This window comes from Hemiscyllium ocellatum, chromosome 37, assembly GCF_020745735.1.
Source record: "Hemiscyllium ocellatum isolate sHemOce1 chromosome 37, sHemOce1.pat.X.cur, whole genome shotgun sequence".
Taxonomy (NCBI): domain Eukaryota; kingdom Metazoa; phylum Chordata; class Chondrichthyes; order Orectolobiformes; family Hemiscylliidae; genus Hemiscyllium; species Hemiscyllium ocellatum.
Window position 1 is genome coordinate 8,447,882 of NC_083437.1, and position 17,610 is coordinate 8,465,491.

A 17,610-nucleotide genomic window follows, 5' to 3' on the forward strand; every position below is an offset into this window, starting at 1 on the left:
CACGCGCCAAACAACCCCACTGCCCTGTGGCTGACCACTTCAACTCCCTGTCCCACTCTGCCAAGAACATGCAAGTCCTGGGTCGCCTTCACCGCCAAACCCTAGTTGCTCAATGCCTGGAGGCAGAATGTCTCATCTTCCACCTTGGGACCCTCCAACCACATGACATCAATGTCGATTTCAGCAGTTTCCTCAATTCCCCTCCTCCCGTCTTATCCCAGATCCAACCCTCCAATTCTACATTGCCCTCTTGAACAGTCCTACCTGTTCACCTTCCTTCCTGCTCCACTTTCCTCTCTGACCTATCACCATCAGCCCCCATCTGCATCTGCCTATCACCTTCCCAGCTACCTTCTCCCCAGCCCCATCCTCCTGTATTTATCCCTGTGCCTCTACAGCCACCACATATATGCGCACGTGCACACACATACGAGCTCTCTCCCCCCCCCCCCCCAGATGAACGCCTTATGCCCGAAGCATCGATTCTCCTGTTTCTCGGATGCTGCCCAACATGCTGTGCTTTTCCACTGCCACACTTTTCGACTTTGATCTGCACTCCTTATTTTTCTCCTTTTGGAATATGTCGCCTTACACTTGCCTTTAAGTAAGAAAGAGTTATATTAAAAAAATTCAGAAGATAACCTTGACTCTGAGGCGATTTGGTGTCATCCATAATGGTAATTATATTTTGAAAATTGGAAAATACACCAACTTGGAGGTTAGCAGAGAACTGGTGGTGAGTTGAGTGTATGTATGAAAACACCACTGTGCTTGATTAGTGTAGTTGAGGTGCAATGTACGTAGGGTCATAGAGAGGTACAGCACAGAAACAGACCCTTCGGTCCAACTCGTCCATGCCAACCAGATATCCCAACCCAATCTAGCGCCACCTCCCAGCACCTGGCCAATATCCCTCCAAACCCTTCCTATTCATATACCCATCCAGATGCCTTTTAAATGTTGCAATTGTACGACCCTCCATCACTATTTCTGGCACCTCATTCCATACACGTACCACCCTCTGCGTGAAATCGTTGTCCCTTAGGTCTCTTTTGTATCTTTCCCCTCTCACCCTAAACCTATACCCTGTAGTACTCTTCTCTGTAGTTCTGGACTCCCCTACTCCAGGGAAAAGACTTTGCCTATTTATCCTATCCATGACCCTCATGATTTTGTAAACCGCTATAAGATCACCACTCCACCTCCGACGCTCCGACAGCCACAGCCTATTCAACCTCCCCTTATAGCTCAAATCCTAAACCTGGCAGCATCATTGTAAATCCGTTCTAAACCTTTCAAGTTTCACAACATCTTTCCGATAGGAAGGAGACCAGAATTGCACGCAATATTCTAACAGTGACCTACCCAATGTCCTGTACAGCTGCAACATGACCTCCCAACTCCTGTACTCAATACTCTGACCAGTAAAGGAAAGCACACCAAACGCCACCTCCACTATCCTATCTACCTGCGACTCCACTTTCAAGGAGCAATGAACCTGCACTCCAAGGTCTCTTTGTTCAGCAACACTCCCTAGGACCTTATTATTAAGTGTATAAGTCCTGCTAAGATTTGCTTTCCCAAAATGCAGCACCTCACATTTATCTGAATTAAACTCCATCTGCCACTTCCCAGCCCATCTGGTCAAGATCCCGTTGTAATCTGAGATAACCTTCTTCGCTGTCCACTACACCTCCAATTTTGGTGTCATCTGCAAACTTACTAACTATACCTCTTATGCTCATGAGAAAAATTATCTGTAGGATGGCTAATGATTGCTCTGGGGGATACTAGACATAATGTCCCAATACGAAATGAAGCCATTGCAATGGATTTTCTGCCCATGGTTAGAACAGTAAGAAGTGGATAGCAGTGGGAGGTGTTGGAACAGGAGGATGTATAACCCTGTCAAAGGGTGCAGACAGATAAATTAAAATAACCGTGGAATGTTTCTTTGTTATTTCCACCTTCATAACATTACTTGAACATATTACATAGGATATCATTGTGATTTTGAAAGCCTTTCAGTTACTGTGGTGTGGCAGAAACTTGGAGGGTTTCAGACATTAGTTCAGGATAAGATGAGAGGAGACCTAAAAGATGGCAGCACAGTCAAGACTTTAGAAAAGCAAAAGGAAGTTGCTGAGGGGCTGGAATGTCAATGGGCTCATAGAAATCTACAGTACAGAAAAAGGCCTTTCAGCCCTTCATGTCCATGCCAGTCAAAAGCAACTACTTAACTATTCTGATCCCATGGGTTATTTTGAAGGAGGGGTGATGACAACAGATTTAAAGGAGAGAAGGCACAACATTCAAAGACAGCTGCTAACAGTATCTGCAGATATATGGGCCAGGAGGAGAATTTGGCTGAGCTATCCGTTCCCAATTGAGGGAACAGGAAATGGATCTTCTGGAAAAAATGGACTCGGAGGATAGATGGATGGGAAACAAGAGAAAGATGCAAATTTGCGGCTAAGGCAAGTGCATTGGAGGAAGTGTGGTCAGGTGATTTTGGTTGAAGGGTGGAACGTGTCAGGCTCAGTTGATTGGATTGTCTCAATTTCTCTGACAGAAGTGCATGACCTCCTTATGCTTATTGTTAGAAGAGAAGGAAAGAAGTTTAAGGAAATTTCCTCTCCTGGAAATCATCAGTTATCTGAGCAACTTTATCCTATAGTATTTTAAGTGGATCTGCCAGATCTGGTGGTGGATGGCTAAACCAGTCTGCAATACATTTTCAAGTTTGCATTCCTTTGACTTAATGCCAAAGTGATGGCTAAATCAGGTATGTAGCCAGAGTGAGATGGAGTTTTGCTGGGGTTTAGGACATGAAAAGTGAAGGTAAAGGTGTGGGCATACAAATTCTGTAGCTACAGAAATGTTGTGAATGTAGGAACAGTGGTTTTTATTCGGGATGTGGGCATTGCTGGCTGGCTAGCATTTAATGCCCATCCCTGGTTGCCCTTGAGAAGGTGGTAGTGAACTTCAACCTTGAGGTGTTGCAGTCCTTGTGCTATTAGGTAGACCTACAATGGGGGTAGGGAATTCCTGGTCTTCGACCTAGAAACAGTGAAGGAACGGAGATATTAGATTAGATTAGATTACTTACAGTGTGGAAACAGGCCCTTCGGCCCAACGAGTCCACACCGACCCACCGAAGCGCAACCCACTCATACCCCTACATTTGCCCCTTACCTAACACTACGGGCAATTTAGCATGGCCAATCCACCTGACCCGCACATCTTTGGACTGTGGGAGGAAACCGGAGCACCCGGAGGAAACCCACGCAGATACGGGGAGAACGTGCAAACTCCACACAGTCAGTCGCCTGAGTCGGGTCGAATCACATTAGGGTTGTGTGTGGCTTGGATGGGAACTTGCAGGTGTTTTTTACTTTGTATCTGTTGCCCTTGTCCTTCTAGATGGAATGGTCATAGCTTTGGAACGTGTTGTTTAGGATCAGAGAATCCCAACAGCATGGGAGCAACCCATTCGGCCTATTGAGTCTACACTGCCAATCTGAAGGGCATCCCACCCAGACCCATCCCCCTATGCTAACCCTGCCTTTCCTAATCCACCTATTCAGCACATCTTTGGACTTTGGGAGGAAACGTGAGCACCCAGAAGAAACCCACACAGACATTGGGAGAATGTGAAAACTCCACACAAAATTAGTCACCCGAGGATGGAATCGAACCTGGGTCCCTGGTGCTGTAAGGCAGCAGTCTATCTACTGAGCCACTATGGTGCCCTCTTTGGTGATCTTGTAAGGATCTTTGGTGAATTTCTCTGATGTATCTTTGAGATAGTAAATACAGCTCCTGAATGCCAGTGGTCGAGGAAGTGACTGCTTATGCTTGTTGCCAAACAAACAGACTTCTTTTTACTGGATGATGCCAAGCTTCCTAAGGATTGTTGGAGGTGGCGAGTGGGTGTGTATTTCATCCCACTGCTGACTTCGTGCCATGTAGATGGTGGACAGGCTTTGCGGAATCAGGAAGGAGTTACTCACCATAGTATTCGTAGCTTCTGACTTTCTCTTGTAGACTCTATTTATGTGGTCAGACCAGGTGAGTTTCTGGTCAGTGGTAATCCTCAGGAAATTGATAGTGGGAGATAGTGATAATAAAGCATTGAATGTCCAGGGGTGGTGGTTCGATTCAGCAACTGAAGAGTCCTGAATATTGCTGAACATTGTGTACTCATCAGTGAGCATCCCCCCATCTGACCTTATGGAGGGAAGGTCTTTGTTGAAACAGCTGAAGACAGTTGGGTCTAGGACACTACTCTGAGAAATTCCTGCAGAGATGTTCTGGTGTTGAGATGATTGACCCTCCAACGCCACAACTGTCTTCCTATGTGCTAGGTCTGTCTCCAACCAGGAGAGAGTTTGCTTCTGATTCCCATCGATTCCAGTTTTGCTAAAACTCCTTGTTGCCAGACTCTTTGATGTGGCCTGGATGTCAAGGGCTGTCATTTTCACCTCACCTCAGGAACTTGTGGTTTTCACCATATTTCAACCAAGGCTCTCAAGTGGTCAGGAGCTGAGTGGCCCTAGCAGAACCAAAACTGGGCCATTAGTAAGCAGGTTATTGCTGAGCAGGTGCTGCTTGGTAACACTGTTAGATGACACCTCCCATTATTTAACTGATGATTTAAAGTAGACTGATGTGATGGTAATTGACTGGGTTGGAATTGTCCAGCCTTTTTGTTTACAGGACATACCTGAACCACTTTCCACAAAAAGTAAAAGTGGAAGTGATGGTTGTGGGCTGGAGCCATGGCTAAAGTGGGCACAAATTAATACGGGAAGAGCTCAGGTTATGGGGGATTTAGTTGTATAACAGTTTGGGTGTATAAAAATACAATAGCAAATAGAAAATAATTGTGATATTTGAAAGGAGTTTAGTGTTAATCTAGGTCCTGTGATGAGATAATGATTTAGGAAGGGTGAAGTCAGCACAAAATATGATTATGGTTGCCAAAACTCTAAAGCAATCTTGTTTGCATTGCTGTACGATAATTTGAAGTATCGGATAAGATTTTAGTTTTTAGTCATGAGATTTGAAATTTCAAAAAAAAGAGTTATGGATATGTTAGTGACAAAAGCATGGGTTTCTTTCTGTTTGTTCTGTGATAATTCTGAATCATATAAAGGATGATTTGAACAATTTCATCTTGATGCATTTTTTGTGCATTCGTCGGGGGTGTGAGTGGGTGGGTGGAGGTGGAGGTTCAGCTTTTCAAGCTTGCCTTTTTTCTAACTCAGAGCTGAAAATGTGTTGCTGGAAAAACACAGCAGGTCAGGCAGCATCCAAGGAGCAGGAGAGTCGATGTTTCGGGCATGAGCCTTTCTTCAGGAACGAATGAAGAAGGGCTCCTTCCTGAAGAAGGGCTCATGCCTGAAACATCGATTCTCCTGCTCCTTGGATGCTGCCTGACCTGCTGCGCTTTTCCAGCAGCACATTTTCAGCTCTGATCTCCAGCATCTGCAGTCCTCACGTTCTCCTAGAAGATTTTTTCTAATTCAGTTGGTTTAACTAGTCTGTGTCACAGGCTAATGGGAGTTATGAATAAATGTTTCAATGTAATTTACACTGTTTGCTTCTGTGAGCAGTTGAAATAAGCCAGAGTAACCACACTTGACTGCATGGACTAAGTCATGACAGAAGTGAGCACTTAGAAATTAGTGATCTTGGAGCAACAAGATCCCACATAGGGGTAATGGGCAGATATTTAACTGGCAGCATGTGACTGTTGATGCTCTGCATGGATCTGTCGGAGCTACAATAGTTTACCATATTTATTAACAGCTCAAATGATGTAAGCAAAAGGCAAATATCCAGACTTACTAATGACAATGATTATTGTGGCGTGTAGATTAATAATAATATTACAAAGAGGTTCAGTGGATGTACAAAACTGTGAAAGATAGATCTTCATATTTGCCAAATTGAATTCCATGTTGGGTGTAAAAAGGATAGGAAAGAGTTCTTTTCCAAATGATGAAAGGGTTGAAATAGTCAGGTACCAAAGAGGTACATAAGTGGTGTCTAGCAGAGTCACAGTTGCATCAACACAGATTATTTGGTCTCTTAAGTTCATTCTGTTTCTCTAATCTCTCAGAAGTCTGTCCAATCCCATCTTAACTAAAATATGAACTGGTAAAGAGAAAAATAGAAAAAAAAGATAAACAGAATTTTGGCATTTATAGTTAGTGATTGTTGAAGGTTGTTCCTCAGACTGTAGGCCTGTGACTTGTGGTGTGCCACAGTGGTCTGTGCTGGGACCTTTGTTACTTGTTATATACATAAATGATCTGGATGATTAAGTTTGCAGATGGTCCAAAATTAGGAGGTGGTATTGATAGCAAGGAAGGTTAGCAAAAATTAGAGGGATCTTGATCAGATGGACAAATGGGCTGAGGATTGGCGAATGCAGTTCAATACAGAAGTGTGAGGTGTTGCACTTCGGAAAGTCAAACCAAGCTAGGACTTATAACAGTAAGTGATAAGGTCCTGAGGAGTGTTGTGCAACAGTTGGACCTAGGAGTATAAATATGTAGTTCTATGAAAGCAGTGTCACAGGTAGGTAGGATGTTGAAGAAGACATTTAGCATGCTGCCCTTCATTGGTTGAGGCATTGAGCATGAGAGTTGAGACATTGTTAAAATTGTATAAGTTGTTGGTGAGGCCACATCTAGGAGTATAGTGTACAGTTTTAGTCACCCTGATATAGGAAAGACATAGTTAGTCTGGAAAGACTGCAAAGAAGATTTATGAGGATGTTGCCTGGACTAGTCGGCATGAGTTACAGGGAGAGGTTGGCCAGGATAGGACTTTATTCTTTGGAGAATGAGAAGTGACCATTATTGAGGTGTATAAAATCACGAGGACCAACAATAGGATGAATGCAGTCTTTTTCCTGGAGATGGAGAATTGAAAGCTACAGGGCATAGGTTTATGGTGAGAGGGAAAAGATTTAAGAAGGACCTGAGGGGCAACTTGTTCACACAGAGATTGGTGTGTACTGCATATGGAATGAGCTGCCAGAGAAAGTGTTTGAGGCAGGTACTATAGCAACATTTTAAAAAACATTTGGATAGGTGCATGGATGGGAAGGGTTTCGAGGACTATGGACCAATGCAGTCAGTTGGAACTAGCTGAGTGAGCAGCATGTACCAGTTTGGGCAGAAGGGCCTGTTTCCATGCTGCATCACTCAATGACTCTGAAGGGCCAAATGCAAGGGAATAGAACTTCAACTGTACAAGTTTTAGTAGTGGGAGTAGTCCTGGCATCATGTTGGGAAGGAAATGTTGGAAGGAGTTTTGGAATGATCCTGCAAACTTACACACTGTGGATTTTACAGGCCTTGGAGGTAATTTAACTATTTTATGATCTCAAAGAAAATGAGATAATGATACTCAGTTATTAAGCCAGTGCAGGCATGATGGGCCGACAGGCTGCCTCCTACACTGTACTGATTCTATGAATTCATGAAGTCAGGTACGAAGATTCCCTAACCAGTAAAACATTTGAGTGTAATTAGGAAATGCTTTCACAGAATGCGTAAAAACTTTAGAATAGTCGTCTTAATAGCAGTTGATACTAGATCGGTTGTTAATTTTATAACTGAGGTTGATAGATTTTTGTGAACCAGTGGTTTTAAGGAAATGTGGCAAAAAGCACAAAGCACTGGAACGGGTCCTTCAGTTAGCCAAGCCTGTGCCGACACATGACGCCTTCTTAAACCAAAACTATTTTGTCTATATGTGGTTGGTATCCCTCTATTCCTTGCCTAATCGTGTTTCTGTCAAGATGCCTATTAACCATTGCTATTCTATCTGCTTCTAACCACCTTGAGCAGTGCGTTTTACCTCTGTGTAAAAACAACACTTGCCTCTCATATCTCCTTTAAACTTTGCCCCTTTCAATTTAAGTCTTTGTCCTAGTAGTTAGTGGCAGTTGTATGGAGTTCAGCCACAGGTCAGCCATGATCTGAAATGAAAAGTTTGGGTCTGGTAGCATCTGTAGAGAGAGAAACAGATTTTGAGTCTCAAGATTTCTCTTCTTTGGAATGCATGATCTTGACGAATGGCAGAACACATTCAAGCATTAAATGACTGTTTCTATCCCTACGTTCCAACTTGTGGATAATTACATCCATTAAACAGTGGGTCTAAGAAATGGTATTATGAGGTTGATAGTGGAGTATTGGTGGAACTATGCAAAGTTGGGCCTTCTAAGGTATAATAGTGTTTGCACTTTCTTGCTCCTCTGTTAAAGTACCTATTCGAGATGACGCAGGGAATCCCTGATGGACTCAACCTGTAAGCTTCTCTTGGTTCATTCCAGCGATCATACTGTGTGGTATAAAACTCTGACAGACAGTTTAGTTTAAATTGTTACCTTTTTGTTTACCAATGACATCAATGTTATACCATAATATAGTTACCTACAAGCCAGGCTTGAGCTAAGGTTTTAAAACCATTAGCAGAATTGTACAGGTTGTTTTGCTATAATGCATGTTTTGTTAATCTGCTGTAACGTGATTGACGAATTGGGGATACCGTTTCTAAAGTGCTGACTTTTAAAACCTGTTGGCTGTAACGCGATTACGTTGCCAACTCTCTTAAGCGCTGTTTCTAAAGCATGATTTTTCTATAATCGTGGAGTTGCACAAGAAAGCAACCACCACATTACAGAAGAACTAGCTGTACACGCACTTTTATTACGTTGCTGTTCTGGTAATTACTAATTTGAGTCTCATGGCGGAAGAAATCATTCCATTGACAAATCCAAGTTTAATTTGCCTTGTCTTCTCTCGTGCAGCATGGTTCTAAATGTGAAATATCTGGACATATGAACATGTATTTAACTTGGGGCTTGACTTCCAATTTTCACATGAACATAATCTCACAAACATTACCAAGTGAATACTAATTGTTGAAATATATTAATTTTTGATTTTAGTATTTTAATATAGCATCCAATCTATCCCCTCTGACTGTCCTAAGTTAGCAAAAACCCATGAGCACGAAGCTGGTTGCAGATAATTCTGACAATTAGCAATTCAAATTGACATGTCAAATCTGTATGGCATTGTGTGCAGGATGATGTGGCTCTACTGTCTTCTAGAGAATGTTGGAAGGACATCCCAGATTGTTCATGAAGAACAGCATCTTCGACAGCTATATCATCTATTACACCAAGGCCTGATTGAAGAATGTGCACTTTCATATCTGCATTTTGCATTCATTTTGGGATCGCGCAATGATGTAATCAGCTATGGTTGCAGTCGGTAGCACTTGAACCTCAGTAATGAGCTTTGTGAAGCCCCCAGAACCTCAAATGCACCAGATCCACAAGAGTACTCTAGAAGATGGAATGCCAGCTGCCAGGGTAGTGGACATACATCTCCAGAAAGTGGCAACATAGATAATCTGTCCATTAATCAAATGGAACCCTTATGATGAATCCTACAGTGTAGTCCTATGGTCGTCGTAAAGCCACATTTGAAATGATCGATTAAGGCCTTGGATGGAGGTGAGGGGGGAGGTGTGGACACAGGTTTTATACCTTCTGCAGTGGCAAGGGAAGATGGAGAGTGGGTTGGTGGGGACATGGACCTAATGAGGGAACCATGGAATGAATGGTCTCTGTGGAATGCAGATAGGAGTGGGAAGGGAAATATATCTTTGGTGCAGTCTGACTGTAGGTGGCAGAAATGGTGGAGGAAAATGCGCATTATCCTCTACCATTTCTGCCACCTGCAGTCAGATACAGTGCATTATCTTCTGCCATTTCCGCCACTTACAGTGAGAGATGCGATCGTTCCTTCTGTGACTCCCTCGTCCTGTCCATGACCCCCACCAACCCACCCTCCACACTCAGTACCTTCCCGTGCCGCTGCACAAGGTGTAAAATCTGCGGACATACCACCTCTTTCCCCGCTCAAACCCCCCCCCCCCCACCACCACCACCACCTGTGTCTAAGGCTCTAAAGAATCATTTCAAATCTGGCTGAGATTTTCCTGCACATCCACCCACATCATCTATGTCTGTTGCTCTCGATGTGGGCTCCTCTACGCCGGGAGACAGGACATCAACTTGGGGAGCGGTTCAGGAACATCTGTGGGAAGCATGCACTGAACAACTCCGCTGCCCTGTTGACAACCACTTCAACTCACCATCCTACTCCCCTCCTTTGGACATTCAAGTCCTGGGCCGCCTCCGTCACCAAACCAAACTCAGCCACCAACTGGAGAAAGAACATTTCATCTTCCACCTCGGGACCCTCCAACTACATGCCATCAACATTGACTTCACCAGTTTCCAAATCTCTTCCCCGCCTCCACTTCATCCCAGATCCAACACTCCAACTCAGCACTGCCCTCTTGACCAGTCCTACTTGTCCATCTTTCTTCCCACCTATCCACTCCACCCTCCTCACCAACCTATTACAATTACCTCTCATCTATGTCGATATATTACCTGCCCACCTATTTTCCACTCAGCCCCACCCCCACACTCTTATTAATCTCTCAGCCCCCTTCCTTCTCCACATACCTGATGAGGGCTTATGCTCGAAACATCGACTCTCTAGCTCCTCAGATGCAGCCTGACCTGCTGTGCTTCCCACTGCTGTATCCATTAGGTTCTGCTCTCCCATCCAGCATATTTCCATCAGTTTCCCCAGCATCAACACTGCTCCTTGCTCATTTTAGGAAACACAGTTGAGGGTGAAAATATCTGGTCCTCCTGTGGAACTAATGTCATTTGATGAGGATTGCCACTGCGATGACTTACTAAACTTGTGGGCGGCACGGTGGCACAGTGGTTAGCACTGCTGCCTCACAGCGCCTGTAGACCCGGGTTCAATTCCCGACTCAGGCGACTGACTGTGTGGAGTTTGCACGTTCTCCCCGTGTCTGCGTGGGTTTCCTCCGGGTGCTCCGGTTTCCTCCCACAGTCACAAAGATGTGCGGGTCAGGTGAATTGGCCATGCTAAATTGCCCATAGTGTTAGGTAAGGGGTAAATGTAGGGGTATGGGTGGGTTGCGCTTCGGCGGGTCGGTGTGGACTTGTTGGGCCGAAGGGCCTGTTTCCACACTGTAAGTCTAATCTAAACTAGGTGCTGTTGGGCTTGCCTTCAGTCCTGGTCCTCCTGCATCCACTTTCACCCCAATGACCAACATTCCACCAATGGATGGACACATGAAAATTGCTGACTGAACTCTACTGGAATATAAGGTTTAAAAAAAAGGTTCTTGGGTCTGAGAACAATCAGTGGATGCCAGCATTCACTTTTTAAGTCATTGCTGTTGCTTTTGTATCATTGAGATGGTGAGATGCCAAACGTTCAGTTGCTAGCACAAGTGGCATGATGCACATCACGTTTGACCAACATTTGAACAATCAGACACACTTCTGTACACATTGAGATATGCAGTTATCTGATATCAAGGGCCATGTATCCATCCATGCAGTCAGTTTCAGCATGTGCAGCAACTTGGTGAAGGTGCTTCACTGACTATGTGAGTGACACATTATATCTAAAAGTGTGTCCATTATAAATCTAACATGACATAATGAAATGATTGTCTCTACTTTCAACAGCACCCTTGCAAGGATCACAAATTATGCATTTTTTTTTGCCAGCATTCACTTTTTAAGTCATTGCTGCTGCTTTTGTATCATTGAGATGGTGAGATGCCAAACGTTCAGTTGCTAGCACAAGTGGCATGATGCACATCACGTTTGACCAACATTTGAACCCTAAGCACGTTTACTCTGCATGTATTGTAAATGGATGGTGAAATTATGGTAAATTAAAGGTAGCTGACGTTTACAAAATATACTTCACCTATTTGCCCTTTCAATGTCCTAGCGTCCAATAGACTTGGATCCCATGTTATGCACATCAAACCAAGCTAACTCTACCCACCTTGAGGGTTGTTCAAGCCAATTTCTAGTTGTAGCTGACATTTACTCAGCAGCAAATAATGGCAGGGAATACAACTCTGTGGACACTGTCAACACTATTCTTTGTCTTGCCACGAGCAATTTTTCTGGGTCCAATACAGAATCGGAGGGGGCATGCATTTAAGATGAGGGGGAAAGTTCAAAGGAGATGCGAAGGGCAAGATTATATTTTTGCTGGTAGGAGTGTGGAATCCACTACTAGAGGTGGTAGTGGAGTCAGATACAATAAGGTCATTGAAAAGGTGTTTTGATAAGCACATGAATATACAAGGAATGGAGGGATATAGACCCAGGCAGAAGAGATTAGTTTAGTTTGACGCCATGTTTGGCATAACAGTGCGGACTGAAGGGCTTGTTCCTGTGCTGTACAGTTCTATGTAACCCACAGTAGTCAATCATATTGTTTTATTGAGAAGACGTTATACTGCAGCTTTTGTTTTGCAATTTTCTTCATTAATCATTGAAAGTATGCATTTATATTATTTTACACTTAAAGTATTTTACCTACTAAAATAAACAGTGTTTGCTCGGCTCAGAAGTCTGGGTACCTGTTTAGTCACCACTAAACAGGTACCCAGACTTCTGAGCTGAGCATGTACACCAATATACCATCTGACTAAAAGAGGATACTAATTACTTATTCAGTCTTGCGTTGGCAACTTTTTGAGCCTATTTTTATTTACTGCCCAGTGATTGGATACTTCTCTAGAAGAATTTGCAGAGAGATGCCAGTTCACAGAGAACACAGTTCACAGCTGTCTGTGCAACGCAATGTTACTACTTTGTGACCATTTTCAGGCAATATTTGCTTATAGGATCATTGCACTTAGTCATTTGCTCTTTGCAGTACTTGATCAAGACATTGTAGTTTTACAATACTGCACTCACTGCAAAGTGTCTTGACAGCCACCTCACTTTTTCGTTCAGAGGTTGAAATGCCAGTGTGTCTCATTTTTGACTTCAGAGAAATCTCCAGATTGTCCTTTCTTCACCGTTATTTTGCTGAACATGTATGCAGTGGTCTTAGAAACCTTTCAATGTATTAAATAAGTGACATCTGTGTCCAAATATCTATTCCCAGATTTTCCCTGTGACTAGAGTCATCCTGATTTCTTTTAGATGTACTACCATGAAAGTCCATTTATTCCCATATGGAGACCCACCACATTAAACTTCCTCAGCACCTGTACCCCTTGCTCTCTAAGCCCAACATTTCACCTTGCTTATGCCCCCTCTGCATCTCTATCCTCTCCCTCTATGAAGACCATGGTAGTTGTCACTGCTAATAATTTAGTTCCGTAGACCTACCATGCCCTCCAAGGCTGAAATCAGTGGGTGTCAGGGGACAAAGTCCTAGCTGATTGGAGCCATATCTGGCATATTGTGGTTGTGTTTATTGGAACTGAAAAATGTGTTGCTGGAAAAGTGCAGCAGGTCAAGCAGCATCCAAGGAGCAGGAGAATCGACGTTCCGGGCATAAGCCCTTCTGATGAAGAGAGCTTCTTCAAGGAAGGCATCCTTGCAAGACGATTCGCAGTAGGTTAAAATCAACTAGGAGAAAGTGAGGACTGCAGATGCTGGAGATCAGAGCTGAAAAATGTGTTGCGCAGCAGGTCAGGCAGCGTCCAAGGAGCAGGAGAATCGACGTTCCGGGCATAAGCCTCAGAAGGGCTTATGCTCGGAACGTCGATTCACCTGCTCCTTGGATGCTGTCTGACCTGCTGCACTTTTCCAGCAACACATTTTTCAGCTCTGATCTCCAGAATCTGCAGTCCCTATGTTTGTCGGTAGTCAATCGTTTTGGATCTAGGAGATCTCTAAGTGGGTTCCTCATCGTGATGTCCTGGGCCCTGTCATCTTCAAATGCTTCATCGGTGACTTTCCTTCCATAATGGGATTGGGGATGGGGATGTTTACCAATGTTCAGCAGCATTCATGACTGCTTGGATGCTGGGATAGTCTATGTTTGGATACAACAAAACCCTGGAGGCTGACAAATGACAAGTAACATTACCTCCATGTAAGTACCAGGCAGTGGCAAGGTGCTAGGGGGATGTTTAAAAGAGATGTTTGAGGCAAGTCTTTTACACTGTTATGGACTAGGCCAGACCACTCAAAACATTCTTAAGCAGGCAGCCCAGACCATAACTTTGCAATTTGTTTTGGTAAGTGTACAGTGAAAATTATCTGGAGTAAGTTAGCTAGGTTGACTGCCAGGTTTTAAAACAGACAAAAGTTTATTAACAAAATTACACAATGAAACACAAAGAACAGAATAAAGAGCCCCTACAGAACTCAGTCTATCCAGACTAGACTTGATTATGCTATTCCGAATATACACAACAGTCCCAATAAGCAAACCCCATGAAACACAGTAGAAATGAAACAAATGCTTACAGGTTGAAGTTAGAAGAGCAGAAAGAGAATGTGTCTAGCAGCCTGTTTCCACACAGCTGAACTCCTCACTAGTTCTGGACTGAACCTTTCAGCTAGAGAGCTGAACACTCCCTTTCATTATACAGGTCACTTCTAAAACATGACCACTTTGGCTTGAAGTCTCATCTGTTTACATGTAACTCTCAAAGGCCTTTTTTCATATCTGTACCAAATTAGCCATCTTGGAGCCGGAAGGGTTTTATGATCACTCTCTGAAAAATACCGAAAACCCACTATCCTTGAGAAGAGGAACAGCGTTTTAGAAAAAAAGGGACCAGCTTTGTAACAACACAAAGGGTGGTGAATGCCTGGAAAGTGTTACCAGAAGAGTTGGTGGAAGCAGGAGCATTGAAGAAGCAGCTGGATGAATGCAGGAATAAGAAGGCGATAGAGGGACATAGATCCTGTAAGTGATCCCTGGTATGGAAGGGCAAAATGTGTCAGTGCAGGTCTGGAGGACTGAAGGGTCTCACCTTATGCTGTATCCTCCTTTGCTCGAGAAGGACAAGGGCAACAGATATGTGGGAAGACCACCATGTGCAAATTCTCCTCCAAAACACTCACTGTCCTGACTTGGAAACATATTCCTGTTCATTCGCTGATGCTGGCTCAAAATCCTGGAATTCCCTCCCTCAGGGCATTGTAGATCAACATACGGCACGTGGACTGCAGTGGTTCAAGAACATAGCTCACCTCCACCTTCTCAAGGGCATCTAGGGATGGGCAATAAATGCTGACCAGCCAGCGACACCTACACCCCATGAGTGAATGTATAGTTTTTTTTAAAAAAAGGCTTATAAGGCAGCTGGAGCTTTGGATAAGTGCAAGGAGAGCATGGCAGTCTAGCCTTAGGACAATCGAAAGTGATTTTTGACAAAATTGGCTAAAGGATTCAATAACAGATGACTGAAAATGTGCACATTTCTACTTTATTTACTAGACCTGAGTTGTGAAAATACCTGGGTGCTGAAATGTTGTACGGTGATCTTTCCAAAGCACAGTTTTTGTTTGAATGTAACGGGAATTTCCGACAGTAACTTCCTCACTTTTGTCTGTTAAAAACTGCCTTACTTTAGACTTGGCCAACGACTGTGAAGTGTTGAAGTTGAATTGCTTACATGTAACTGCTGGAATTTGGAGCTGGAGTAATTCACCTGCATCTCTTCCTAGCCAGTTTATAAAGTGACCCAGTGTACAGATTATCTCATGATTGCATGTTGTTGCACTTAATTGTTTGTGGGGTTTTTTTGTACTTTAGGCAGATTTTCGGTGCTGACTAGTGATTGTGCATGTGCTTGAAACCTAAACATAGTTGCAATTAGTAATTACTTAACCAGATGGTCAGATATCTTATTTTTGGCAAAAATCCAGGCAGATGACGACATTCAGTTGCACTATGGTCAGGTTACCCACACTGCGATTGTGCTGCACAGTCTAAGTTGAATGTCCAACATTCATTAACATGGGTGTTTTTGAGAGTTGTTATACAATAGGATCAAATTTATTAGAATCATCTTAATGAAGCTGTAATGAATAGTGCTGGAAAAAGCAATCCTGAAGTAGAAAGTGATTCCTTTGAATATTTGTTTTTCCTTAACACCCCATTTTACTACAGAATTGCCAGAGGACCTGTACAACAGACACTTGAAGAGCGCCTCTACCCTCCCCAGGCAGCAGTACCACCAGTCCAGTATACAGTGAGTATGCTAATTTTTAATAAGGATTTTTAATTTATGGAAGTATTTTAATCAGCTGTCCTAAAAACTATGGTGATATGTTGATATTGGAACTAAAGTTTTGAGAAAATACTACCAAGCTAAATACCCCTTAATGCTGACTCCCTCACTGACTTTTATTTTAAATCTGAATTTCCTGTCATGTTGCCAAAGTTTGGCTTGGTGCATTTACTGACAACTATATACACTTAGACTTTTTAAAAATAAAACCAAAAGTAGCACAGTAATTTACATGCTGATCTTGTTTTGTGCCTGAATTTATTCCATGTTCATGAATTTAAATCCATTAAATTAATGTTTGGATAATTCAGAACTTAAATCTTTTTGCTTATTGAAATTCATATTTTGTCAGATTATTGCTGCAAGTACACACATTTTATCAGTGGTGACTAAGTTGCTGAATTTTCTTGGATTAAAGTTCAAAATTGAAATAATAGAATGAGTATATGATGTGGACTGTCACTGTTGTTATAAGTCACTGAACATAATGACTTGTTTTCTTTTGGATTTTTTTGTGACATGCTTTCCTTTTCGGTTACAGTATCAATTAGAAAAAGTTAGCACTTTTATGTAGTGTTCCCAACTCTTTCCCCCAAAGTTGATAATTAATTGAGAAACAAAAAGGGGATTGTGGCATATTTCATGACTCTTAGTGTAACAACTTGGAATGACTGCTGTTGTGTTCATTAATCCTAAATAGATTATTGAAATGTAAATTCCCTCCTCCAATTTGTCCTTTAATCTCTTTTGTTCATTTTTCCAAAAATTTGCAAGTTACAGGGTTGATTGCATTAAGGGATTTTTAAAAATTAATTCACGGGATGTCAGTGTTGCTGGCTAGGCCTTTTTTTGTTGCCTATCCACAATTTCCCAGAGGTCAGTTAAGTGTCTACTATATTGTTGTTGGTCAGGAGTCACCTGTAGGTCAGATCAGGTAAGGATAGTACAGGAAAAAAGACATTTAACACAATGTGCTGCTAGAGTTGTTAAACTAATCTTAATTTCATTCTCTCCCTGTAGCCCTGTAACTTCTGTTTTGAAGGTCATGAAAAAATGTTTTCTCCTATCATCTGTGGCTTTTTTTGCTGGTTATTGTGTATTTGTGACCTCTTATGCAATCCTTCTGTCACTAGAGTTTCTCGTTTGCTTTATCAAAATCGTTAATGATTTCAGGTGTCCAAATAAATCACCTGCTAACTATCTGTGCTGTAGAATGCCCAATCCCAGCTTCTCCATGTGCTCTACATGACTGAAGCACCTCATCCTCGTATGTCGTCTTTGAGAAACTTAGCAGGTGTGGAAAGAGAAAGAGTTATCAATTCAAGTCCATTATAACTACTTCAGAACTATTGAGCTTTTCTAGAATTCTGTTTGTGTGTTTCAGATTTTCAACATTGCAATGTTTGCTATTCTAACTGTAAAACTTTTTACGGTTCTTGTATTCTGTTCCTT

The 17,610-nt window shown here is 42.6% G+C and overlaps 1 protein-coding gene across 1 annotated transcript in view; it reads left to right on the forward strand.

Annotated features, from left to right (window-relative positions):
* Positions 1-17,610, forward strand: part of LOC132833800 (eukaryotic translation initiation factor 4 gamma 3-like) — a 356,819-nt gene that overhangs the window by 56,712 nt on the left and 282,497 nt on the right. The window contains exon 2 of the mRNA XM_060852385.1: positions 16,038-16,119. Coding sequence (XP_060708368.1) covers positions 16,038-16,119 — 82 coding nt within the window. The remainder of the gene's footprint in view (positions 1-16,037; positions 16,120-17,610) is intronic.